Here is a 27,928-nt window from a genome sequence, read left to right on the forward strand (position 1 = left end):
TACACATCCCTTAAGACTATGGGCAATTTAGCATGGCCAATTCACCGAACCTGCACATCTTTGGACCTGCACCCGGAGGAAACCGGAGCACCCGGAGGAAACCCACGCAGACATGAGGAGAAGGTCTGTATGGAATTTGCACAGTCACCCGAGGCTGGAATAGAACCTAGGTCCCTGGCGCTGTGAGGCAGCAGTGCTAACCATTGAGCCACCATGCTGCCCATGGAGCTGATAAAAGGCAACATAACAAACTTCAGGATAATAAAGCAACTAATGTACCGTTACCTGCTGCAGATCTTAAGCTACTTGGTTCCTTTGACTAATCAAGTGAGCCAACAACATATGAGCCCTGTGTTGAAGTGCTCCTCTCTTGAGAAAAAAAATTCTATCTGGCACAGGACGTAGAGGTTATTTCACAGTAGAACAAATGCTGTTAATATGTGTTTATTTTACTTTTGAATACTCATACACAAAAAAAACCAATCTAGCTTACAGGTGCTTTTAGTACAGCAAATGGTACCAACGAGAATCCAGAAAAAGTATATTCCTGCCGGGGTGAAATGAAAGGCTGGTAGGTATAGGGAATGCTGGATGACAAAAGAAATTGAGGGTTTGGTTAAGAAAAAGAAAGCATATGTAAGGTATAGACAGGATTGCTCAAGTGAATCCTTAGAAGAGTATAAAGGAATTAGGAGTATACTTAAGAGGGAAATCAGGAGGACAAAAAGGGGACATGAGATAGCTTAGGCAAATAGAATTAAGGAGAACCCAAAGGGTTTGTACAAATACATTAAGGACAAAAGGGTAACTAGGGAGAGAATAGAGCCCCTCAAAGATCAGCAAGGCGGCCTTTGTGTGGAGCCGCAGAAAATGGGGAAGGTACTAAATGAGTATTTTGCATCAGTATTTACTGTGGAAAAGGATATGGAAGATACAGAATGTAGGGAAATAGATGGTGACATCTTACAAAATGTCCAGATTACAGAGGAGGAAGTGCTGGATGTCTTGAAATGCGTAAAGGTGGATAAATCCCTAGGACCTGATCAGGTGTACCCTAGAACTCTGTGGGAAGCTAGAGAAGTGATTGCTGGGCCTCTTGCTGAGATATTTGTATCATCGATAGTCACAGGTGAGGTGCAGGAAGACTGGAGGTTGGCAAATGTGGTGCCACTGTTTAAGAAGGGTGATAAGGACAAGCCAGGAAACTATAGACCGGTGAGCCTGAACTCAGTGGTGGGCAAGTTGTTGGAAGGAATCCTGAGGGACAGGATGTACATGTATTTGGAAAGGTAAGGACTGATTAGAAATAATCAACATGGCTTTGTGCGTGGGAAATCATGTCTCACAAACTTGATTGAGTTTTTTGAAGTAACAAAGCAGATTGATGAGGGCAGAGCAGTAGATGTGATCTATATGGACTTCAGTAAGGCATTTGACAAGGTTCCCCATGGGAGACTAATTAGCAAGGTTAGATCTCATGGAATACAGGGAGAACTAGCCATTTGGATACAGAACTGGCTCAAAGGTAGAAGACAGAGGATGATGATGGAGGGCTGTTTTTCAGACTGGAGGCCTGTGACCAGTGGAGTGCCACAAGGATCAGTGCTGGGCCCTCTACTTTTTGTCATTTACATAAATGATTTGGATGCGAGCATAAGAGGTTCAGTTAGTAAGTTTGCAGATGACACCAAAATTGGAAGTGTAGTGGACAGCAAAGAGGGTTACCTCAGATTACAACAGGATCTGGACCAGATGCGCAAATGGGCTGAGAAGTGGCAGATGGAGTTTACTTCAGGTAAATGCAAGGTGCTGCATTTTGGGAGCAAATCTTAGCAGGACTTATACACTTAATGGTAAGGTCCGAAGGAGTGTTGCTGAACAAAGAGATCTTGGGAGTGCAGGTTCATAGCTCCTTGAAAGTGGAGTCGCAGATAGATAGGATAGTGAAGAAGGCATTTAGTATGTTTTTCTTTATTGGTCAGACCATTGAGTACAGGAGTTGGGAGGTCATGTTGCGGCTGTACAGGCCATTGGTTAGGCCACTGTTGGAATATTGCATGCAATTCTGGTCTCCTTCCTATTGGAAAATGTTGCGAAACATGAAAGGGTTCAGAAAAGATTTACAAGGATGTTGCCAGGGTTGGAAGATTTGAGCTACAGGGAGAGACTGTTTTCTCTAGAGTGTGGGAGGCTGAGGGGTGACTTTATAGAGGTTTATAAAATTGAGGGGCATGGATAGGATAAATAGACAAAGTCTTTTCCCTGGGGTCAGGGAGTCCAGAACTAGAGGGCATAGGTTTAGGGTGAGAGGGGAAAGATATAAAAGAGACCTAAGGAACAACCTTTTCACGCAGAGGGTGGTATGTGTATGGAACAAGCTGCCAGAAGAAGTGGTGGAGGCTAGTACAATTGCAACATTTAAGAGGCAATTCAATGGGTATATGAATAGGATGGGTTTGGAGGGATATGGGCTGGGTACCAGTACTGTCAGGAAACAGGATGATGCTTTGTTTTGCTGTGTGTTTTGATACCTTCCCAACTGTCACACATACTGAAATAGTTTGATTTATTTTTATCCCCCACTTTTGTGTAATAAACTTCTGTCATGCTGTTCAAGAAATCTGCTGCATTGTGTGAAAGTGATTATGACTGTTACTAATCAGTGATTAGTCCATGAATAAATCACAGTTAAAAATGTGATTTAATTCTGGGATCTGACTTTTCCAGGCATGTCTTCAACTGGGGTCATAACACAATTAAAGAATCTTCATAAATGGTTTAAATCGTCCTGTACAATTCTAGGGCTAACTGATTGAATATTTAAATAAATCTTCAATTGAGGCACAATCAGAGGGAATGGGACAGTTAAATTAGAGATAAAAAACAAATATAAGAACAAAGTTGTTGTTCAAGTTGCACAACTTTCTGCTATTAGCACTGAAAATATTTATTGTCTGCCTCACCTGTAAAGTGCATTTAGTGGCAGGATGTTATATTTACATGGTACATACACTAAGCATGCCACAGTATTTTGTCACTTCAAATATAAATACCCGTCTAATTACATTATAATTAAGTACTGCCAACCAACCTCTGACACTGAAAGTGAACTATTACAAGTGTTAAGTCACATTCTTTCAATAGAAATTTAATTCCTTCAAACAGTAACTGAAGATTTTAAGAACGTTTTTTAAAACAAAGTTTCCGTTTTATCTGCCCAATTTTCTTTCTCATACTTTATTTCTCTTTTAATAACTTTCCATATACAATCATGATCTTCTATTTGCTTCTGTTTTCTTGTTAGAATTTGGACCTGGATTTTTTGAATATATTGCAGAATGGAATGTATAAATCAGGATCTGAAAGTGACGGTATCATGAAGTCATTTTCACTCATAGCTATTCAAAACTATAGCCCATAAGTTGAAAGATTGTCATTAGTAAGTCCACTAAGGAACCCAGGAGGAACTTCCTTAATATGATGAGATAGAGAATAGCTGAACAAAAAACAATAGAAGAGTATGTTGATGGCATGCAATGAAACACAGCAGGAGGACCTGAACAAAATATTTACATTATACACAAACAATTACAAAATAGAAATCATCCATAAAAAATATTATTGAAATTTCCAAAATGAATTCAAATACTGACTCCAGATTATCAAGAATAGGACAGATTCAACATTTATTAGATACTTATTGTTCATGGGCACAGCTGAAATTATATAAACTGTGGACTCCTATTAGGGATTTGTAAATTTATATTATAGGAGTTGCTGCCCTCAAGCTTTACAATGCTGTTTTATGACTGCTGCGTGATGTGAAAAAGGATTGATTGTTTTGGAATTCAATCACATATTCTGTCACTTGTCTTCAGCCATTACTGTAACGTTGAAATTTGCTTCCATTATAATCTCGAGAATAAATAATTTCTTTGAATTACACCGATTTAGTGTAATGAGGTAGACACCTACAAGACAGACCGCAAAAAGGACCTGTTGGCCCATTCAACTTGTAACATAAGCATGCCATTTTGTGTGCCATAATACATACATGATCTCAAATATGTATGATCGGTGAGAGGCAAAATCCAGTTTAAAACTACAGCCAGTGAAATAAAAGCTATGTAGTCACGCTGCAGTTGAGCGACTGAAGGATACACAGCTTTTGGGTTTGTGATATCCAGGAAATCCGGAGCTTGTGGCTGAAATTTGGAGTAAGTAGCAACCATAAGGTTCACACTCTCTACCTGAACGAGGCCCCCTTCCTCCAGCAGCAAGTTCTGCATCATCTAGAGACAAAGATTTGTTCATTAGAACACACACAGGAGGATAAACCACAATGAAAGCAAATAAACAAACAAATGTATTTTGCATCGTAAACTAGACATCAACCTTACCATCACACGTACGGCATATCCATTCATGTTGAAACATTACACTAAGCATATGGAGCGCCTCTACCATTAGACAGACAAAAATTTGCCAGAAAAGTGACCTCTCCTAAACTGGTTTAGTTAATCCTGGTTGTGCTACTAAACAGGCATTGCAAGCAAACTGCAGACACTTACTTCTCTATACGGAATTAAGAGCAAAGAATCAGAACAGTAGGCGGCCATTTGGCCCTTCAAGCCTGCTGTCCCGTTCAAAATTATTGAGCTATTCATCCAATTCAGTACTTTGTTCCAACTTTTTCCCCACACTCTGATCCCTTTAGCACGAGGAACTTTATCTTGAAAGCGTGCCACAATCTCAACCACTTTCACTGACAGTGGATTGCACAGGTTCAACATGAAGAAACTGATTCTCATCTCTGTCCTACATGGACTACCCTGTATTCTTAGTCTATGAACCCTGGTTCCAGACTCCTGTCAATCAGAGAACATCCTTCCTGCATTTACCCTATGTAGTTGTCAGAACTTGTATAAAAAAATAGAAATTTATTGTCATGTATACCTTTACATAAGAAGGTACAGTGAAAAGTTTTATAAGTCACCACACCTGGCACCTACATCAGTGACAGAACCCATACTTAATTAAAAAAGGTAAAATGAAGACAAAATTCATCAGTTCAGTTACTGCCTCCTGGACTCAGGGAAAGCTGATTTAGAAATGATGGAATACTCTGAAATGAAGCCAGGCCAAGACTCCCACATCAGACCGCTCATGATTTTATAACTTCATTAAAGGTCACCCCCTCTGCCTCAAACATTCCAGGGAAAACAGGCCTAGCCCATTCAGCCTCTCCCTGTAGCTCAAACCCTCCAACCCTGGCAACATCCTTGTAAACCTTTTCTGAATCCTTTCAAGTTTCAAAACATTACCCTTTCAAGTTTCGCAACATCTTTCCTATGGAGGAGAGACAGTGCTGGGAATTCAGAAGTGAAATATAACCAGTCCATCCCCTCAGTTCTCTCTCAAACAAGTCAGAGGGCTTGAGAACTGCAATTTCTTTCAGCATTTCTGGGCCTCCACAGACAGAATCATAGAACACCTACAGTGTGGAAACAGGCCAGTTGGCCCAACAAGTCCACACCAACCCTCCAAAGAGTAACCCACCCAAACCCATTCACCTACCCTATTACTCTACATTTACCCCTGACTAATGCACCTAACCTACACATCCCTGAACACTATGGGCAATTTAGTATGGCTAATTCACCTAATCTGCATATCTTTGGATTGGAGGAAACCGGAGCACCTGGAGGAAACCCACGCAGCACTCTGAGAATGTGCAAACTCCACACAGTCGAGTGTGGAATCGAACCTGGATCTGGGGTGCTGTGAGGCAGCAGTGCTAACCAATGAGCCACCGTGCCGCCCAGACTTTTCAGTTTAAGAATATTCTTTCAATAAAAAGGTTTAGTTTGAGGCACATAATAAATTGCAATGAATTACTCTGAACTGCATTGCTCATTGTAACAATACGAGGCACAGTATCCTAGAACACCACTTTTAGATGGTGCAAAGAGCAGAAAGAAAGCAGATCTAATTCTCAAGTGACTCAGCTGCCTGCCAGAAGTTGGCACACCAATATGTAAAATATAGGACCCTGCTCAACAAAACTGAATAAAAAGACAAGTTTAGTTTAGTTTGAAGTTGATCTGTTTTTTTTTGCAGCATCCATTTCTTCCCTCCTTCTCTCTCTTCCTCTGTGGCCTCCCAATCTTCAAGCTCCAGCCCTCCTGTCATCCCAAGAAACATAAAAGGAGCTTACTTGCCAGGGCAATTTGTATTTTAGATAATCACTGAAACAAATGCAGCAATCATTTTATGCACAGCAGTGGTCACCAATAACAGCATGCTGAGAGTGCATTTAGCTTGCTATTTTATGACAATGGTTGGAGTATTTTTTGACTGAAAACCAAACAAATTTCTTCCATTGCATCTTCAGCTCTGGGAAGGAAATTGACTTGAATTCCTAATCTAAAGGAAATCAACACTTTGCTTAATTGGAAGTTGTTTCATTTTTTTAAAAATTGTCGCATTAAATTCTGACTATGCTGAATTATGTACAATGCTGAAATTGAAATTATCTGAACATTCATTTCCATTAAATGTTTTATAGAAATTAAATCTATACTCAAAAATAAAACCAAAAGAATATCCTCAAGTATCGAAAGACATCTCTGCAAAAATAAAGAAAGATAATCCAAGTAGCTAGCCTTCTGACTACAACAGTTATCTTCAGCAAATCCTGGCTCTCGGTGATAAAACATATACAGGAATCCCCCATATCCATGGGTGATACGTTCCAAGATCCACTGCGGATGCCCAAAATCGCGGGTAGTAGCGAACTCTATCATTTAAATGGGAAATTTGTCTTCCTGGCAGCCCCCTGGAATTATTTCTGGAATGTTCCAAATCATATTTTTGGACTGCGGTAAATCCACAGAAACCAAATCAGCGGATACTATGGTTCTACTGTACCTTTCAGCATCAGCTCAAGTGCCAAAAATCAGTAAAACCTTGGTAAAACATTCACAGGGTTTTATTTTTGCAGCACTGCTTCTCGAAATACAGTATTGTGGTCACATTCCCCACCAGTCACCACTCACCCAGTGAGGCAGGTAACAGATACCTTCTTCTGCCACAAATTCCAGGACACCACAGTGTGTCATTCGGTCAGTTTTTCTGTTTGTAAGTTTGAAAAGCATTGGGTATGTAATATTCAGACGACCTGATGGAAAATAAAACAGAAGTTTGTCCTAGTATAGCTACAAAAGGCAGAAGCACATGAAATATTTGAGGCAAAAAAAAACTTTAGCAGGTCCATCCCTTTCCAATTGTCCTTATCCCACTTCCCCATTTGTACTTATTCTTCAATTCAACTTCTACTCTCAGCAACAGCCTCACATACAACATACTCCACAGGTCGATCATCCTTTGGGTGTAAAAAGATCCGCACAACTTCCCTTCTTGCTCCTGGATTCCTAGTTTACAACTTGTTACTGTAGTCAAGTATTTAGGTTAAAATCTTAATTTCAAAGGTAAACTCATGATCAGAACACCGCATATTTCTTAAAAGCAAAAAGAAAACTTGGATGAGATTAATGCTTTATGACTGAAACCCTCTCCAGTTCTCATTCAAGAAAATTGATAGGATGTACATAGAGACACACATGAAATAGGCATAAAAGGAACTAATTGTTTTTGCAAACTGTTGCTAAATACACTTTTAAAAGTATCCTTAATATATGTTAAGCAATGGTAAAAACGGTTCTCAGAGCTTCAGGTACTTACTCAGTTGATCCAGAGCAGATGGTGGCATTATTACTGCAGAGAGAAGTTGAACACAATGCAGATAAGCATAATAAAGTACAAGCTCCCCTAATATCAAATACAGTATATTACTCTTTAACAAAATAATCCATCCCAATGCCTAATAAGAAGATCACAAAACAAAATATGACATTAGGCCACAAAAAGACTTTAGATTAAATGATCAAATGTTCCCGTAAAGAACCAGGCTTTAAAGGAGCACCTTAAAAAGGACAAAAGGGATGTAGAGGGGGAATTCCATAACTTGGGGACTTGGCAAGCGAAGGCTCAGCCACTAATGGTGGTGATAGGAACTGGAGATGCACAAGAGGACAGAATTAGTCGACTGAAGTTATGTCAAAAGGGTTCTGTGGCAGGAGAAGATTACAAAGATAGAAAGCAATCGGTTAAATGTGGGGTATGATAAAATGAACAAGATGAAAATTTAAAATGAAGATGATGCATGATCAGGACCCAACGGACACCATGGTGAGAGGTGAAGGGATGTGGTGTAAATAAAAGATACAGGCAGCAGCATTTTGGATAAACTTGACCGGACAGAAATGGATTCTGGAGGACAGTGTACAGATAACAAAGGAACAAATGAGGGTTTCAGCAGCAGTTCAGTCATCACTACGGCACACATGTTGAAAGCTTGCATCAAAAATCAAATATTTCAAAGATCGCAAACAGAAAGGATCAATCTCAAAGTATCACCAGGGAGAAAGAGCAAGCAATGAACAAAGAACAATACAGCACAGGAAGAGGCCTTTCAATTCATCAGGCCTGGGTCAGCACACGTTGCCCTTCCATATTAAAACTGGCTTCACTGAGGGGATCAGTATCCCTCTATACCCAAACTATTTATGAATTCATCCAGGTGCTTCTTGAATGCTGCTGTGTCTGCTTCCACTACCTCCTCTGGCAGCATATTCCAGTTACTCACCAACCTTCTTGTGAAAATCTCACACATTCTCTGACAAACTCCCCCACCACCACACCCCCCCCCCCCCCCCCCCCCACCCCATTGCACCTTGAACCTGTGTCCCCTAGTAATTGACCCCTCTATCCAGGGAAAAGCCTCATACTTTCCACTCTATCCATGCCATTCACAATCTTATAAACTTCTATCTGGGACAAGATCAGGTCAAGTACAGTGGAAATTATACAGTGAATGGCAGAACCCTAAGGAGAATTGATATGTAGTGGGATCTGGGTTGCAGGTCCACAGATCACTGAAGGTGCAGTGCAGGTAGATAACATTAGATGAGGCTTATGGCACACTTGCTGTCATCAGAAGGGGCATTAACTACAAGGAGAGACAAGAGAGACAAGTTATGCTGCATTTATGGAACTTTAGTTAGGCCACACTTGGAATATTGTGTACAGTTCTGTCACCACACTACAAAGATGTGGATGCTTTGGAGACTGTCGCAGGGAGGTGGGGGGGCGGGGGGGGGGGGGGGTGTGGGGAAGGGAAAAAAAAGAGTTTAGCTACAAAGAAAGGTTGGATAGACTGGATTTCACTGGAAGCAAGAGAGAGTTGAAAGCTACGGTGTGGACTTTGGTACAGGGATCAAAACAATGGCTTAAGCCTCTCAATATTTAACTTGAAGACATTCCTGCTTATCCAACACTGGCTGTCGGATCCACAGTCTGCTATTTAGCAATAATGGAAGAGTTCACAGGTGTGATGGTGAGGTAAAGATGGATGCCATCAGCTTACACGTGAAAACTGATGCTAGGCCCTAGTAAAAAGGAAGGGAGAGGGACAAATTCTTGGGGGACATCAGAGTTAATGGCCCGCAGCAGGAAGTGAATCATAGCTATGATAAGTAAGTATGGAACCCTGCAAGGACAGTCCCAGACATCTGGATGGCAGTGAAGAGTCTTTGGAGGACAATGGTTTAGTTATCCATGTTGAAGAATACAGACAGGTTAAGACAGACACAGGCATAATTTGTGACCTTGGCAGGAAGTTTCATAACTGTGGAAGGGGCAGAAACATAATTTAAGAGATTTTCATAATAGTTCTGAGAGAACTGATTTGGGAACTTAAAAAACGGAAGGTCTGAGATGAGCTAATAGCCTATACAGAGCAAGGTTTTGTTTAGGAGGAGTGGTGACGGATTTAATGGAGAGTGCATGAAAGAGCGAGAGAGCGCTAAATGGTGATCAGGAGGGGAGGTTGGGTGGTGAACGGTTTAGTGGGAATTGGGTTGAGAGAGCAAGTGCACTGGTTAGACCAGAAGCATTTGGAGAAGGAGCAAAGGGAGGTTAAAGAGAAATTAGCATAAGGCAGAGTTCAAAGCTAGTGTGCGCTTTGAGGCCAGAGGAACAGAGGGATGCAACTGATCAGAGACAGATGGACATGACCATAAGAACAAAAACTATTAACTCTTCACACTAACTTGTTGAATGCAAGGATGAAGACAACAGGAAAGTGTTGTTTAAGACAATAGTTTCGAGTAGAAAATGAAGCTGGGGATTAGTTTTGTATTACAAAATGATTCTCTCCTCCACCCTCCCAAAACTGATTTTTAAGCTCTGAATCAAGTTGCCTCGAAGACAGCAGTGAAAAAAATTTAGTTGCAAAGACGTTTTCTTTCTTAACTCCATTTTGGATTTATTAGTGACCATCTTGTAAGTGCTAGTTTTGGGCTTTCCCCAGGACATTACCACTTATGAATTCTATCAATCAGAGTTCATAATTTTGTAGACCACTATTAGGTCATCTTTGGCCCTCTTTTCCACGGGAAAGAACCCCAACTTGTTCAGTCTTTCTTGTAATTTCAGGTCTAGTTTTATCTTTAGAAATTTTTACTGCACTTTCTCCAGTGCCTCTGCTTTTCTAACAAGCAGGCCACAAATAGGTCCTGTAATACTGGGTACTAGTTGAAGGGATACATGAGGAATTCCCCATTTATTCTTTGACCAATGATCAGGGATTCTTTGTAATTCGCAGAAAATGCCAATGGGGGCATAAAATTAATATTTCATCTGAATGGTGCAGCTGGCTCTCAATGGTGCACTGAAATATCAGACTAAATTATATGTTCAGGTCCTTGAGTGATGGCTCAAACACAGATCTTCAGAGATATAGCACCACTGACTTAGTAAAGCTGCACTTATCTCACAAACCAGTCTTCCCCAGAAACTCCCCCTTTATGATGATACTATTCCTCATGGTCTCAATTAGTGATTCTCCTGAATTTTTCTAATAGCCATTTAGAAATATATTTCATATCAATACCTAGCACATTTATCAAAAATAATAATATTCATCAACAGGACACAGAATACCAAACCTCTTCCACCTCTATAAAACTCGCTATTCAGCCTTCTCATTCATGGAGCAAATTCATTTGCCACTGGCTTGCCAACAAATATTTTCAATCACACCCACTGCCCCATTTCCCCATCCACTTACTTTTGCCTCCTTTCTCTACATCTGACCGATCGCTGCCCGCGAACATTGAGACTGAGTAGCATCGGTATTGTGTTGAGAAACGATTCCGAAAGGCGTGTGGAATTGCCTGGTCAAACATATTGAAGGCAAACTACAACAAAAAAGAGGAAAGAAAAAAGAAAGAGAGAATGAGAAAATGTCAAAGAAAAAGATCAAAATACATTGCATAAGAAAGGCAGAAAAAAATATATTTACTGTAACTCCTAGGGTTTACTGAAGGAAGTCATAGAATATGCTGGAAGGTTTCATTTAGCCTTGCCTTTCTTTCTTGTCTGAACACCTCTGGTCTTTCCTCAGGGCCCAATGTATCACAGAGGGATTCTAGACATTAGGCTGACTAATCATCAGAAATAAAATTAATTCAGAGGAAGTATCAACTTCCATTTACATAATGACTCTTATTTAGTATAATGTCTCAAAGCACTTCACAGGAGCATTATGAGCAAAATTTGTTTCCTGATGAAGGGCTCTGGCCCAAAACAATGATTTTCCTGCTCCTCGGATTCTGCCTGACCTGCTGTCCTTTTCCAGTAACACACCAATTCTGATCTCCAGCATCTGCACACTGATCTCAGAGCAAAATTTGTCACCAGGCCACATCAGAACAGGTTAAGACAGGTGACCAAAAAGTAGATAAGAGATAGATTTTTTTTTTAAAAAGCATCTTAAAAAGGAGAGAACAATCAAATTTTATATGTATCTGTTTCTGTGCTGTACATAAACATACCCTTCAGTCCAACTTGTCCCTGCAACCTGAAGCTGCTACAGTGAAGACACAATGCTGTCTATTGCTTGTAAGTTAAGAACATATTTGCGTATTTTAACACGCATGTAATCTAACAGTCAATAAAGAAATTCAAATTTTTAAATCAAGACCGATTTGAAAATACATTTTGCAACCTTGTTGCTACATCAAATTGAATAAAAAAAAGGTGAGAATAAGCTCAAATCCACGGAGCATCTTGAACCATACAAGGGTACCTAATACAATGACTCCAGCATTCGAGAACACCTTTTTGCATTTTTCTCAAATTGTAAAAGCTCATCACGTCACTTAATACAAAAGCACAAAAATCCATTTTCAGTACTGTATTCTCAGACAATGTGCATAATTTTCCCTCAAAATTTGATTTTTCAAGTTGCTAAGAATTTTCTTTATTTAAGAGTCACAGTTATATCAAAAGTCAAATCTAAATATGCAAATTCAAATAAATGCAGTCTGGCTTGTTTAACCATCCAAACCAACACTCTCAAGAGATTTCAAACCTTAATCTGAAGCACAGAATAATTAATGCACACATCTACACAAGTTATTGTAACCAATATTTCCTTGGTGCAAAGTTATGGGTCAATCTTTACACAGATTGTGTTTGAGGCATTGACAACTGTTTGATTTGGGCCCCACATAGCATTCTGTACTAGGAACATGACCAGAACAAATTCACTGACACAGAGAAGCTTGATTAACCATTTGTCTTGGTTTAACCAGGATGGCTGTTGCAGTCATATATCTGGAATTCCTGATGCAGCAGGTAGTCTCCCAACAGGAACTTCAGAAGAGTGTGGGACTTCCTCTGAGTCAAGTCAGGTAAAGAGGTGAGCCACAAAGGGTGATAGTGGTATCTTGTGATGTCATGTCAGCTTGCCAAAAAGACTGAAGCAAAAGAGCGTATCACTTTTCGAACAATTGCTCACCGAGCGACAACTGACTTTTCCTGTGCATCTATTTTGGGTAGGTAAGACAAAGCCACATCCAACACTGTTGGATGCAACTCAGCTGGATGCCACGAAGCCGGGTAGGAACTTCTGAAGTTATTAAGATGGACCGACAAAAACTGGTGAATTAAAGCTGCCATTCTATGTCTCCTGCCTGCTGTCTTTTTTTTCCAGCAAGTGTATGAAGCAGTACAGGGATACTGCGGTGGGTAAAGGAAGAACAGGAGTCGAAAAGTGTGGCGCTGGAAAAGCACAGCATCTGAGAAGCAGAACAGTCAACAACCTGGGAGTAAGCCCTTCATCATGAATGTAGGGGGAAAGGGGGTATGAGAGATAAATAGGAGGGAGGCGGGGGTAGCTTGGAAGGTGACAGATAGATGCAGGTGTGGGCAATGGTGATAGGTCAAAGCAGAGGGTGGAGCGGATAGGTGGGACAGTTCAAGAGGGCGATGCGGAGTTGGAGGACTTGATCTGGGATGAGATGTGGTGGAGGGAAGATGAGGAAAATGGTGAAATTGAATTTGATGCCTGTGGTTGGAGGGTCCCAAGGCAGAAGATGAGGCATTCTTGCTCCAGGTGCCGGGTGGCTTGGATTTGAGGAGGAGGCCCACTACTTGCATGTCCTTGGAGAAGTGGGAGGGGCATTGACGTGATCAGCCACAGGGCAGTGGGGTTGCTTATTGTGTGTATTCCAGAGATGTTCCCTTAAACGTTTGAGTTGGTGTCCTGTCTCCCCAATGTAGAGGAGACCACATCGTGAGCACAGATACAGTAGATGACACGTTTGGGTGTGCAGGGAAATCTCTGCTGGATGTGGAAGGATCCTTTGGGGGCCTTGGTTGGAGATGAGAGGGGAGGTATGGGTGCAGTTTGTACACCATGGGGCAAGGGAAAGGGTTGAGAGTCGAGGTGGATGGTTGGTGGGCATGGACTTAATGGAAGGAGTTGCAGAGGGAATGGTCCTTGCAGAATGCTGATAGGGATAGGAAGGGAAATATATCTCTGGTGGTGAGGTCTGACTGTAGGTGGCAGAAATGACAGAGGATGATGCATTGTTTCCAGAAAGTGGTGGGGTGGAAGGTGAGGACTTGGGGGGGGGGGGGTTCTATCCATAATGGAGTTGGAAGGGTAGGGTTCAAGAACAGAGTTGCGGGAAGTGGAGGAGCTGTGCTGAAGGGATTTGTTGGCTATGTGGGAGCTGAAATTGCAGTCCTTGGAGCAGGAGGCCATCAGGGATGTTCCAAAATGGAATCGCTCAACCTACACACAGATACTGCAGAGGCGGAGGTATTGGGAGTAAGGGGATGCATTTTTACAGGAAGGTGTGGGAGGAAGTGTAGTGCAGGTAGCTGTGGGAGTCGCTGGGTTTGAAGTAGATGTCCGTGTTGAGTTGGTCGCCGGAAATGGAGTCGGACTGGTGTAGGAACAGAAGTGAAGTGTCTGAGATGGTCCACGTGCATTTGAGGTCAGGGTGGAAGGTGTTAATGAAGTTGATGAACTGTACAACCTCCTCGTGGGAGCATAAGGTGGCACTGATACAGTAATCAATGTAGCGGAAGAAAAGGTGGGGAATAGTGGCAGTGTAACTATTGAAGATGCACTGTTCCACATATCTGATGAAGAGGCAGGCATAGCTGGAGTCCATGGCTAAGAACAGGAGCCAATTTGATTTTACATGAGGCATGTGTAAAATTGTGACTTTTTCAGCCAAAATTCATGAGTCAATCTTCACATTAAGATCAACTTTTATGAGTGTAAGTACAGGGGAGGATTGAAAATGAATACACAACTCAACTAATGAATCCCTGCATGATTGGACAGAGACTACAATGCTCCACGCTCCCTTAAAAAAACTTCTCAACCTACTCCAAAATAACCTTTTTCTCATATAATGAGGACAGATTGCATGACATTGGCTTGAATTTCTTTTCGTTTAGCGATTTCGAGATAATCCAACTAAGGTACTTAAAACAATGACTTCATAAAGGATGAATTTCCTTGCTTGGGAGATTTTTGAATAACAGCACTGATTCTTAATGTTAGAGCTTGAAATCACTTTCATGCAAATGGCAGTAGTAATCCAGAATTATCAGCCTAAAACCACGATGACTACTGCAACCGCTGTAATTTTCCAAGACAGTGATTAACAGATTTGAAATTTTGCAGGTCCAACTGCAGTTCAGAAGGGGAAAGAAAAACCTCAAGTCTTCAGCACCATACTGTACCAAAGCTCAAAGCTTTAATTTGGGGGCACTACCACCATTAAAGAACTTAGTAAAAAAAGAAAAAAAGAAGCAAACTACAGACTTGTAGCTTTCTGACCCATGTAACATCAAAGACAACTAGATTACCTAATAAGCAAATGTTTTGTTGAAACATATACTAAATGTACTCTTGCTACCTACACAGCTTCTATGAGTCAACACTGAAAATGTGGATTTCTCCAAGTAGTTTTCTGCCCGCCATAGTGACGAAGGGGCTGTCAAAGTCAAAAATGACATCTAATGAGTGTAACAGTCGCAAATGGTCCCTCGTTGCTTTTCTCATCGTCTAGTCTCTGACACGGCTGACCACATTGTCTCTACCACTGACCAGCTGGGTGGGACTGTGCTCATCTGGTTCCATTCTCATCTATACACTAATAGACAAAGAATCACCCACAATGTGTATCATCTCATTCCCAAATCATACATTATTCGTGGTATCTCATAGCAGTATATTCTTGGCTATCTTCTACTGCTAACCTACATGCACCATCTTAGCAATGACACATACAAATACAAAGGCAGTTTCTATGTTTATGTTGATGACACAAAGCTCTGTCTCTCACTCATGACCCTTCACTATTTTTACATTAACTTGTGCAACATCCAGAACCGATTAAGCAGAAATTTCTTCCAACCTAAATTTTATAAAGAGTGAAGTTATCATCTTTGACCCCTGCCACAATTCCGTTCCCTAATCACATGTAGCATAAACCTAGTTCACCACTGTGGAAGAATGGAAGAACTTAACTAAAAGCATATGGCTTCTAATGATGGAGGTGTGAAAAATGATGAGCCATTGACAGAGATTAAAAACAAGAGATTGAAAGCAGAAAGTAAAATGAGCAGTTTCTCATGAGGTGGCTGAATTTATTTCCAGGGTCAATATTGACAGAGAAACAATCACCTTTGAAGATATGTAGGATTACTATGAATAAATGCAATTCAAGCTGTTGCCTTATATGCATAGTATACACTGAAACACACTGCTCAAATCAAAGGACCTTTTTGCACATTGTAAATTCTATAAAATTTATCATTCATGTTAGACATTTTACATCTCTTTGAAAAAACACAACTGCCCTAATTTTCAAACCATAGCAACTGCCTTCAGTTTAAACCAACAAAAGAGATATAGCAGGAAACACAAACTTTTTGAGAGGTACACAAGAAAGGAGACAAATTAGCAGTCCTCAGACACTATTTGTAAACCTAAAGTTGCAGTAATCTCATTAAATGCTACTCTCCAGCTAAACTATTTCCACACAGGGATGATCAAAATTGTGGTTCATTACAAGTGATCAAATAACACTTTGAAAAGCTGTTCAGTAATAGATTCATCATTTATAACTTAATTTCCCCAAGTCACCACCATATCATGACTATCCAGTATGTGGTTGGCGAAGAAGGGTTTTTGAGATGAATTTTATATGGCTTCAGCAGGAATTGGGAGAAAGTGAGGACTGCAGATGCTGATGAAGGGCTTATGCCCGAAACTTCAATTCTCCTGCTCCTCAACCTGCTGTGCTTTTCCAGCACTACATTTCCCCCCCTACCTCCCAAAAAGCAGGAATTGTCAAATGCTAACAATTACAAAAAAAAACCCACCATTCATTTAAGGCAATAAATGGAAATAAGCTGTCTACTACTATCCATTAAAAACCTACCGTCTCCTATAGCTCCTTTCACTACAGCCTGCGTCCTGCAAGGACTCCATCCCATTCTCCCAGTTCCTTCACCTACGTCATATCTGTTTGGATGACGCCACCTTCCAAAATAGCACTACTGACAGTTTCCATCTTCCATAACCATGGTTTCTCACCCACTGTAGTTGACAGGGCCCTCAACCGTAACCAACCGATCACTTCCGCTTCCGCCCTGGCCCCTTCCCATCATTCACTACAGTATAACTAGGTCCCTCTTGTCCTCACTTTTCATGCCACCAGCCTCCACAATCAAAGGGTCATTCTCCCCCATTACAGACAACTACAATGCCACCACCGAACACATCTTCCCCTGACTCCCCCACCTATATTTCAAAAGGGATCATTCCCCCTCCAGAGCATCCTAGTCCATTTCACGCCCACCAACACCACCATCCCTTCCCATGTAACTGCAGCAGGTGCAACACCTGCCCCTTTACCAACTCCCTGCTCATCATCCAAGGTCCTTTCACTTGCACCTCCTTGTGTATTGCATTTGCTGCACACAACGTGGCCTGCTCTACCAAACACACACTGGGTGACCACTTTGCAGAACACCTCCTGTCTGTGCGCTAGCATGACCCCAACCTTCCTGTAACCAGTCTTTTTAACACAGCATCCTGCTGACATGCTCACGCCTATCCTCAGCATGCTGCAATGTTCCAGTGCATTACAGCACAAACTGGAGGAACAACATCTGATCTTCAGACTCAGCACTTTACATCCTTCTGGATTTAATATTGCGTTCATCACCTTCAAATTATGAACCAACTCCAATTTCTTCCCTTTCTTTTAGCTTTATTTGTTACATTCTCTGTCACCATCACCAAACCCTTATCACCCTCCACCTGGAGGAAGAGCACCTTGAGATCAATTTCACCAGTTTCCTCAATTCCCCTCCCCCCACCTTATCCCAGGTCCAACATTTCAACGTAGCACCACCCTCTTGAACTATCCTATCAGTCCATATTCCTGCCCACCCATCCACCTTTCCGACCGACCACCTTCAACCCCACCCTCCTCACACTCTCAGCTACATTTACCCCAGCCCCAGTTCCACCCTTCTCAGCCCACAAGTCTCATTCCTGATGAAGGGCTTATGCCCAAAACATCGATTCTGCTCCTCCGGGGGTGCTGCCTGACCGGCTGTGCTTCTCCAGCATCACACTCTAGACTCTCATCTCCAGCATCTGCAGTCCTCACTTTCTCTATCACCACGTCTTCTCTTCCCTCCCCGCACAAGCAGGAGGTTGAAAGTACGCAGCAAGCCAGGGCAGCATCAGGAGGTGGAGAAGTCGATGTTTTGGGTCCAACCCTTGCTCTTTCAAGTCTGGCAGTTGGAACCACCACTGTTCCACCATTCTCACATTCTGATTACTTAATCTGAATTACCAACATCTCTTCGTCACCATCTCCAATCCCGCTCTCCTACATCACCATCCACGCCCGCCCCCATCAAGAACCATCTCGACTGGAAATGTTAGCTTGCTTTCTCTCCATGGGTGCTGCCCGACCCACTGTTATTTTCAGTCCGGATTCCAGCAGCTGCAGTAATCTGCTCCTACAATCTTTTAGGATTCAGAAATCAAAATTACAAATGCGTTCTGATAGGACATTTCTTATCCGTTACTGTTGATATTTAATGATAATGACTGAGCACAGAGCCTCTGCTAGTTCCAACATCTCAATCCCAAAACGAAACAGAGGAGCGGGGCTATCGAGTATGACTGAGGCCAGAATCCCTGCCCATGATTGCGCCGTCCCGCCTCCCCAGCCCACAATGACAATACCTCCCATGTTCACTCCAGATACTTTACCATGTTTGACTGTATTCTGGCTGCGTCGCTACAATAAGTTGCCAATTAGGTTTGCTCTTTATCAATTTGCTTGTCAGCGCAAACTGAACTCATTGTCTCCGCATCGCCATTTCCGCCGGAAGCCGCTCCGCTGACAAGCAATCGGGCAAGGAGCGGGCCTCTGTTCGTCATAACCAATAATAACCCAACCTCATCTAGACAGCCAATCACTAATAGAGCGGTCCGGCATTGGACCAATCAACGCACGTACTCGGCAGGCCGGTGCGCTCACAGGCCAATCAATGCAGGCATCAACAAGCCCCGCCTTTCTGTCTGCTTATGGTTGGGTGTTTCGGGACAGCTCTGTCCATTCACACACGCTATTGGTGCAGCTGGTCAAGGGGTAGGAGAATGGGCCTTAGCAACCAGGCTCAACACAACGGCATCAGCAGTGAACAGAGCAGAGAGCAGGTTAAAGAGTCATACAGCAGGGAAGCAGACCCTTTTGCCGAACTCGTCCATACTGACCACATATCCTAAATTAATCTCGTCCCATTTGCCAACATTTGGTCCATATCCTGCTCAACGCTGCCTATTCATATACCCATCAAGATGCCCTCTTCAATGTTGTAATTATACCCATCTCCATCATCTCCTTTGACAACTCATTGCGTATATGCACCACCCTCTGCGTGAAAAAGTTGTCCGTTCGATCCCTTTTATATCTTTCCCCTCTCACCCTAAACTTATGCTCTCTAGTTTTGGACTCCCCTGCCCTGGGGAAGAAACCTTGGCTGTTCACCCTATCCTTGCCCAATGCTCCAGGGAAAATAGCCTCAGCCTATTCAGCCACTCCCTATATCTCAAGCCGTCCAACCCTGGCAACATTCTTGTATATCTTTTCTGCACCCTTTCAAGTTTAACATCTTCCTGTAGCAGGGAGACTGGAATTGAAGGCAAAAGTCATTTTCATTACAATTATATAAATCCCAATCACTTAGGAGGTGGAAAGTGGAATGTTTTGAAAAATGTGATTTGAGTTTTAAAATGTATTCATGTTGAGATAATATTGCGACAAGATCTGGACAATATCCAGGCTTGGCAAGTAATGTTCATGCTTTTCCAGCAACACATTTTCAGCTCTGATCTCCAGCATCTGCAGTCCTCACTTTCTCCTCGAAGTAATGTTCATGCCACACAAATGCCAAACAATGACTATTTTTAATAAAAGACAATATGCCCGCCATCCCTTGACATTCAATGGTATTACCATTACTAAATCCCCCACTATCAACATCCTGGGGGTTACCATTGACCAGAAACTCATCTAGACTCTACTCAAAAATACTATGGTGAGTAATTCACCTCCTGATTTCCCAAAGCCTGTCTATAATCTACAAGACACAAGTCAGGAATGTGATGGAATACTCCAAATTTACCCAAATGGGTGCAGCTTCAACACTCAAGAAGCTTGACGCTTTCCATGACAAAATAGGTTGCTTATTTGATACCATATCCACAAACATCTACTCCATCCACCACTGATACTCAGTAGTGGCAGTGTGTACTATCCACAAGAAATCCACCAACGATCCTTCCAAACCCACAAGCATTTCCATCTAGAAGGACAAAAGTAACAGATTTATGGGAACACTACCACCTGCAAATTCACCCCAAGCCACTCACTATGCTGACTCAGAAACATATTGCCATTCCTTCAAAGTCATTGGGTCAAAATCCTGGAATTCCTTCTCTCATATCATTGTGAGTCTACCTACAGAACATGGACTACAGCAGTTCAAGAAGGCAGACCACCACCATCTCCTCAAGGGTAACTAGAGTAATAAATGCTGTCCCAGCCAGTAATACCCACATAGAGTCATAGAGATGTACACCATGGAAACAGACCCTTCAGTCCAACTCGTCCATGCCAACCAGTGTCACAAAGCTAGTCCCATTTTTCCTAAAAGCTGTTCCCTGACTCAAGCAGACTCTGTCCTTGATTTTTTCAGAGGTGCAATAAACGGGACTGGACTTTGATCAGTCTGGTTTGGTACAGAGATGAAAATGATTTTGGGAGGCCTTTTGTTTGTATGTAAACAGATGAAAATTCTGGCCAAAGTGGTCATGCTTTAGAAGTGACCTGTATAATGAAAGGGCAGTCGTCAGCTCTTTAGCTGACCTGAGCTGAGCAGTTTTAGTTCAGTCTGAAACTGGGAAGTTCAACAAGGAGATGTGTGGTAACTCTTTTTTCTGTCCTTCAACTTCAACCCATAACCATGGTTTTTAAAGGGAGTTTGCTTATTGGGACTGTTGTGTGTATTTGGAACAGCACCATTAAGTCTAGTTGGGTAGATTGAGTTCTGTAGGGGTTCTTTATTTTGTTCTTAGTGTTTCATTGTGTAAATTTGTGCATACATTTTTTGCCTGTTTTAAACCTAGTAGTCAAGCTAGCTATCTTACTCTGGATAATTTTCATTGTAAACTTACCAAAACAAATTGCAAAGTTATAGTCTAGGGCTGCCTGCTTCAGAATGTTTTATGTTGTCTGGCCTAGTCCAGAACACCAGATATCCCAATCCAATCTAGTCCCACCTGCCAGCACCCGGCCCATATCCCTCCAAACCCTTCTTTTTCATATACCTATCCAGATGCCTTTTAAATGTTGCAATTGTACTAGCCTCCACCACTTCCTCTGGCAGCTCATACCATATACGTACCACCCTCTGCATAAAAAAGTTGCCCCTTAGGTCTCTTCTATATCTTTCCCCTCTCATCTTAAACCTATGCCCTCTAGTTCTGGATTCCCTCACCCCAGGGAAAAGATTTTGTCTATTTATCCTATCCATGCCCCTCATGATTTTATAAACCTCTATGAGGTCATCCCTCAGCCCCTGACACTCCAAGGAAAACAGCCCCAGCCTATTCAGTCCCTCCTGATAGCTTAAATCCTCCAACACTGGCAACATCCTTGTAAATCTTTTCTGAACCCTTTCAAGTTTCACAACATCCTTCCCAAAGCAAGGAGACCAGAATTGCATGCAATATTCCAAAAGTGGCCTAACCAATGTCCTGTACAGCCGCAACATGACCTCCCAACTCCTGTATTCAATTATCTGACCAAGAAAGGAAAGCATAACAAATGCCTTCTTTACTATCCTATCTACCTGTGCCTTACTTTCAAGGAGCTATGAACCTGCACTCCAAGGTCTTTTTGTTCAGCAACATTCCTGAGGACCTTATCATTAAGTGTATGAGTCCTGCTAAGATTTGCTTTCCCAAAATGCAGCACCTCGCATTTATCTAAATTAAACTCCATCTCATGACTGAATACCAAACAAATTAAAATCAAGGCAAATTGATAATATATTAATATAATCTGTACCTATGGGATTAATATGTTTCCTAAAGCTGCCCACTTTTGATGCATACTGACTTGTATAGCATCAACCTCATGTTGAAGGTTGCTCATGAAGGAAGGCATGATTTTATAATCCTTCCTGCCACACAAATAATAATGAATTCAGTGTAGCCCAAATGTGGTACACTACACACAAAATGACTTGGCAACAGTTTTCCAGCAGCAAAGTTTGTTTTCTATATGACTATGCAACTTTCTCTGATACTACAATGGAACTCTTACAACTTAGACTAAAGATATAGAATGCAATATTGTTGTCAATCTATTCTCCAGCTGACTTATGAAATTTGAAATTCTCTTTGTAAAATAACCATAAATTAATTTTTTTATAAAAATGAATGGAGTTGGCTTCAGCCTAAATTTGTGGCAATTTGAAGTGCTATGAAAGAGGTTTTCTAATTGCCTAATGCTCCTTTAATTTTTGAGTACACTTTTACCATGTCACTGGGCAATGAAAATAAATCTACATAATCATAGAATCCCTACAGTATGGGAACAGGCCAGTTGGCCCAATAAGTCCACTCCGACCCTCCGAGGAGCAACCCACCCCATTGCTCTACATTTACCCCTGACTAATGCATGTAACCTATACATCCTTGAACACTAGGTGCAATTTACCATGGCCAATTCACCTAAACTGCACATCTTTGGATTGTGGAAGGAAACCCATGCACTCACAGGGAGAATGTGCAAACTCCAAACAGACAGTTGCCTGAAGCTGGGATCAATACCAGATCCCTGGCATTATGAGGAATCAGTGCTAACCACTGAACCACTGTGCCACCAATCTTAAATGCTTCCATAAAAATCACTCCTTAAAAACACTCAAGCTATCTTGGCAATATATTGAATATCATTGAGATGTTTTGAGATATACTGTGTTTTGATACAGTACATTTGTATTAGGCTCTGAAGGCAGCTGATGACTAGGATATAAAATGTGAACAGGGAAGGCTAGAATGGCTTAAATTGTTTTTAAACAATTGACTTTTCAGCCATAGTTCAATAATAGTACTCAATCAGAAATTTTTTGAAAATATATTTTTATTGAAAAATAGATTTTTAATATTACAAATACAAAACAAAACAATACAAAGGAAGAACACAAAAAAAATTTAAAACCCACATCGCTCTCATGTACAAATGTATAAATATATATATAAAAATATACTTTTAAAAATCCCCAACTACTTAACTAAATAAATAATAACTAACAACAAACTAATAAATAATAATAATACAGCTAAGCAAAACAAAGCACTAAGTCTCAAATATCGAGAGCATTAATTTTCACATATTCATACATTCACAGTTCCCCATCTCTGGATATTGGACCCATAAAGCAGAATTGTTATAGCTATACAAAAGCCCTTATTCGTGTGGCAGACAAATCTGTGTTCAGGCAGTTGAAAAAGGGCTGCCATGTCTTATAGAAATTCTCAGTTTTGTGGTATACCATACTTGTCAGAAAATCCAAGAGGATGTGCTCCATAATAATCTTCTGCCAATCCAATAGGCCCAGGGGATTTTCGGACACCCAACCAAACAAGATATTCTTTCTTGCACATAAAGTGAGGATGTTGAAAAGCTTTTTTCTTATGCGCATCCACAGGAAATACACTGGGCAGGCCAAGCAGAAGAGAGATCAGGTCCTTTTCCATCCTTACACCCAAAATCTCCTCCACAGTACACCAGTACGTTTGAAGCCTACCACAGGACCAGAGATAATGGGTAAGAGTGCCTGTACTATTCCCACACTTGGGGCATGTTAAAGATACCCCTGGTTTAAATTTAGACATACAATCCAGAGCCAAGTGGGCCCTGTGGAGAATCTTCAACTGTAAAGCATGGATTCACTGATTATTTGGTTTGTACAGAGGGTATTGGGGGGCCATTGGGCAACCTGTCTACTGTAGGATCCATAAAACAATTAAAATCTCCCCCTATAATGATATGCCAGGACCAGAGACTGATCAAGTTAGATTAAATTCCCTATAGTGTTGAAACAGACCCTTCAGCCCAACCAGTCCACACCAACCATCTGAAGAGTAACCCACCCAGACCCATTTCCCTCTGACTAATGCACCTAACACTATGGGCAATTTAGCATGGCTAATTCACCTGACCTGCACCAACTTTGTGACTGTCAGAAGAAACCGGAGCATCTGGAGGAAAACCAAGCAGACACAGGGAGAATGTGCAAACTCCACACAGACAGTTGCCTGAGCCTGGAATTGAACCCGAGACCCTGGTACTGTGAGCCAGCAGTGCTAACCACTGAGCCACCAAATTTAGAGAATACATCTACCAGAAATTTGAGGGAATGTGCCAAAGGGCAGGAAACATTTAAAACACCATATTCTTGCCTGTTTTTCAGGGCTTTGAGGATTACCAATCTCCTGTGTGTCTTTAACACACTCCCGTAACTTAAATGGGAGAGTCCTCTGAACCAATGTAGCCATTCCCCTACGTCTATTATTGAATGATGAAAAGTAAACCCGATCAAAGCCAATCTGCTGCAGATAATGCTCCCTATTATCCAAGTGTGCCACCTGTAATTAAGCAATATCCACCTATTCCTTTCTAAGACGCAAGAGTACCTTTTTCCTCTTAATTGTTGAGTGACTCCCCTTGATATTCCAGGTACATCATTTAATCAAGTCATTAGCCATAACCTTCTGCAGTAACATTGAGAGTCCAGAGAGGAGGAAGCGCCAAGAATGTCGCACGATCTACTGAACATAAAAACTACATAAATTAGAACCTCTACAGTTAACAAACCTACAGAGCTATCTAAGACTATATACAACAAAAACTAAAAAAAAAACCCCAACATATAAAGCACCAATGGCGCTGAATAGGGCAACTCACTCCTTGCCTAAAGGGGACATCTATACATCCCAAAATCCAATTTCCCATCCTGCTGCCAATACTGCAGCCAGGGCATTTAAATACCGAAACTGGGCATAAACCACCATTAAGTAGGCATCTAGCCATCCCAACCATTTTCTCTCCTTGTAGCAAGAGCTGCACCACAAACACAAGCAGCAAAGAAAGAAAATACACCATGGAATAATAATGTCAACAAAGAAATTTTGAAAAAAGAAGGTTATGTATCCCACCCATCCTTTGGTATAATTTAATATAGAAATTGAAAGCATGCATACCAACCACTCCCGGGCATAGTTTAGACCAGATTATTACCAATAAAAAAGAAAAAGAAAACCCCGACCAGACTTACTCTTTTTCTTAAAGGAATGTTGAAACATATCCAAAGCAATCTTCTTCCTGACCCCTCTGCCCCCACCCCTACTCTGGCCTATCACCCACACCTTAACCTCCTTCCACCTATCGCATTTCCAACACCCCTCCCCCAAGTCCCTCCTCCCTACCTTTTATCTTAGGCCGCTTGGCACACTTTCCTCATTCCTGAAGAAGGGCTCATGCCCGAAACGTCGATTCTCCTGCTCCTTGGATGCTGCCTGACCTGCTGCGCTTTTCCAGAAACACATTTTCAGCACATATCCAAACAACACTACTATTTGTACATACTAAATTGTTCAGATTAAGTTAATTTGTCCACAAAGTCTCTTGCCTTCTCTGACGTGTCAAAGAGATGTACAGATTCATATAAGGTGTTTCATTGTGTAATTTTGTGAATAAATTTTGTGTTTTACAATCTGGTAGTCAACCTAGCTAACTTAATCTGGGTAGTTTTCACTGTGCACTTACTGAAACAAATTGCAAAGTTATGGTCTGAGCTGCCTGCTTAAGAAGGTGTTGAGTGCTCTGGCCTCGTCCATGACACCCCAGAATTCTTTTTTAAGTCTTACTCAAGAGACTTGAGCACATCAAGGCAGACAGTTTGGTGCACTACTGAGGGAACATGGTATTGTTGGATGCACTGCGTTTCACCTGAGACATTATGGGTCCTTTTCCATCTTCGGTGGATATAAGAGATCCTAAAGCAATATTTGAAGATGAATGGAAAGTTCAACTACTGGGTATTATGTATTCTTCAACAGACTATCTGCTCATTCTTACTGTTGAATGTGAAGACATGCTCTGTGTCAATTGACTGCTGCACTCCCCTCAATTACAATAATTGCTAAACATTTTATGTAAGTGTATCATATTATCGAGTTTGCCAATAAATGCAAGATCACCTATTCAGAGATATTATTCTGCAATTCCGAAACAGGCGGAACTTGAAATTAGGGGCTCTCAGTCTTGAAGTAGGGGTATTACTAATGGGCCACAAAAGCCCTTAAGTTTTATTTTTCAAAGATAAGAATCCCAAGGTTCTGTGATGAAACCAGTAAAAACTGCCTGAATTACTGAATGTTACAATTGAAACAACTTCTAAATAGTTGATTAGTTAGGTTTATCCGATTACAAGTAAGTATCTCATTTGAAATTACATCACCAAAGGAGGGGGGAGGGGAGGAGAGTGTTGTTTTATTCAAGGTTATTTTAAAACACAATAAGAAGTAAATCAAGCAAATTTGGAGAAATCGAAACAAAATGGTGAAGAAAAGCACCCAATTTGATGATATATTCTGCTGCTCAAGGACCTTGGTCATAAAGTTGGTAATTAACTACAAGCAACCTGCCTGTGCACCTCAGTCTTGAGTATTTAGTCTCCAGTTTACATTATTTGTTCTCCTGTCCTCGACTAAATGTTCTCAGCAGAGTTCAAAATAGGAATATTTAACAATTCAAATAAAGCCAAAATATTGAAGATCCTGGAAATCTGAAAGAAAAACAGAAGTGCTAGATAATCTCAGCTGATCTGGCAGTATGCAGAGAGAGGCAAGTAGAGTTAAAGCTTCAAGTCCAATATGACTCCTTGTAAAAGGTCTTGTTTATTTGAGATGAGATCCTGTTGGTTGTTATTTGGTAGGCAGTATTACTGACATTGATAAGAGGGTGAAATTCCTGTGAATCTTTGTCATAGGTAGGAAGTACAGCTGAGGATCTGCCAATGGAAAGGCTGTGTAGTGACATGGAGAGATATATTTTCGTTCTCCTTTCACATTGTTGCTAATGACATAGGTTCAGAGAGGAAAAAATACCAAGGCATGCTAACTCCTTCACCCAGACACACATTACTTTTAAGATTTGGAGATGCAAGTGTTGGACTAGGGTGTATAAAGTTAAAAGTCACACAACACCGGGTTATAGTCCAACCTATTGGACTATAACCTGGTGTTGTGTGATTTTTAAATTAGCTTTAAGAAAAGCATAAACTGTTGGAAGTGGAGAGAAAACAGTTAACATTGACAGTCACCCACAACCACCTTATGAATGAGCAGCCCTCCAAAAACTAGTTCTTCCAACCAATGGAAATAGATTATCTTTATCTAGTGGGGTATAACTACAGAGTAACTTCTGCATCCTTATACTCCACATATAAAGATCAGTATTCCATTATCTTCCTCAAATATTGTGAACCCTGAACTCTTCTCAACAAAAGCTGCCACACTTACTGAGCGTATGAAAACTCCTTGATTGAGTTCACTCAAACCTTTGTAATTTTGTGCTTTCCATCCAATCAGGGGGTAGGATGTGACCAATCAAGAGCAGACACCCATTTCCCATCCAGTCCATATGCAGCATGCGATCCGCCTAACCAATCATGAAACAGGATTCGTTCCAATCAGTGAGGAGAGATGCTGCTCCACTGTCCAATCAACAGCGGACAGCCGCCATCCAATCAGTGAGGGAAGCTACGCGACAATCCAATCGGCGAGGAGATCCTGAGCCTCCACCCAATCACTAATCAGTTGCTGCAGCTG

General features: G+C 41.4%; 1 protein-coding gene across 1 annotated transcript in view; it reads right to left on the reverse strand.

The window, feature by feature from the left end:
* The window catches only part of ufd1l (ubiquitin recognition factor in ER associated degradation 1), a 32,922-nt gene extending 14,031 nt beyond the window's left edge, over positions 1-18,891 (reverse strand). Inside the window, exons 1-5 of the mRNA XM_072587128.1 lie at positions 18,731-18,891; positions 11,192-11,321; positions 7,744-7,776; positions 7,059-7,180; positions 4,162-4,292 (exon numbers count right to left, since the gene is read on the reverse strand). Of these exons, the coding sequence (XP_072443229.1) occupies positions 4,162-4,292; positions 7,059-7,180; positions 7,744-7,776; positions 11,192-11,321; positions 18,731-18,733 (419 nt within the window). The 5' untranslated portion in view covers positions 18,734-18,891. The remainder of the gene's footprint in view (positions 1-4,161; positions 4,293-7,058; positions 7,181-7,743; positions 7,777-11,191; positions 11,322-18,730) is intronic.
* Positions 18,892-27,928: the final 9,037 nt, after the last annotated feature.

Source organism: Chiloscyllium punctatum, chromosome 17 (assembly GCF_047496795.1).
Source record: "Chiloscyllium punctatum isolate Juve2018m chromosome 17, sChiPun1.3, whole genome shotgun sequence".
Classification (NCBI taxonomy): domain Eukaryota; kingdom Metazoa; phylum Chordata; class Chondrichthyes; order Orectolobiformes; family Hemiscylliidae; genus Chiloscyllium; species Chiloscyllium punctatum.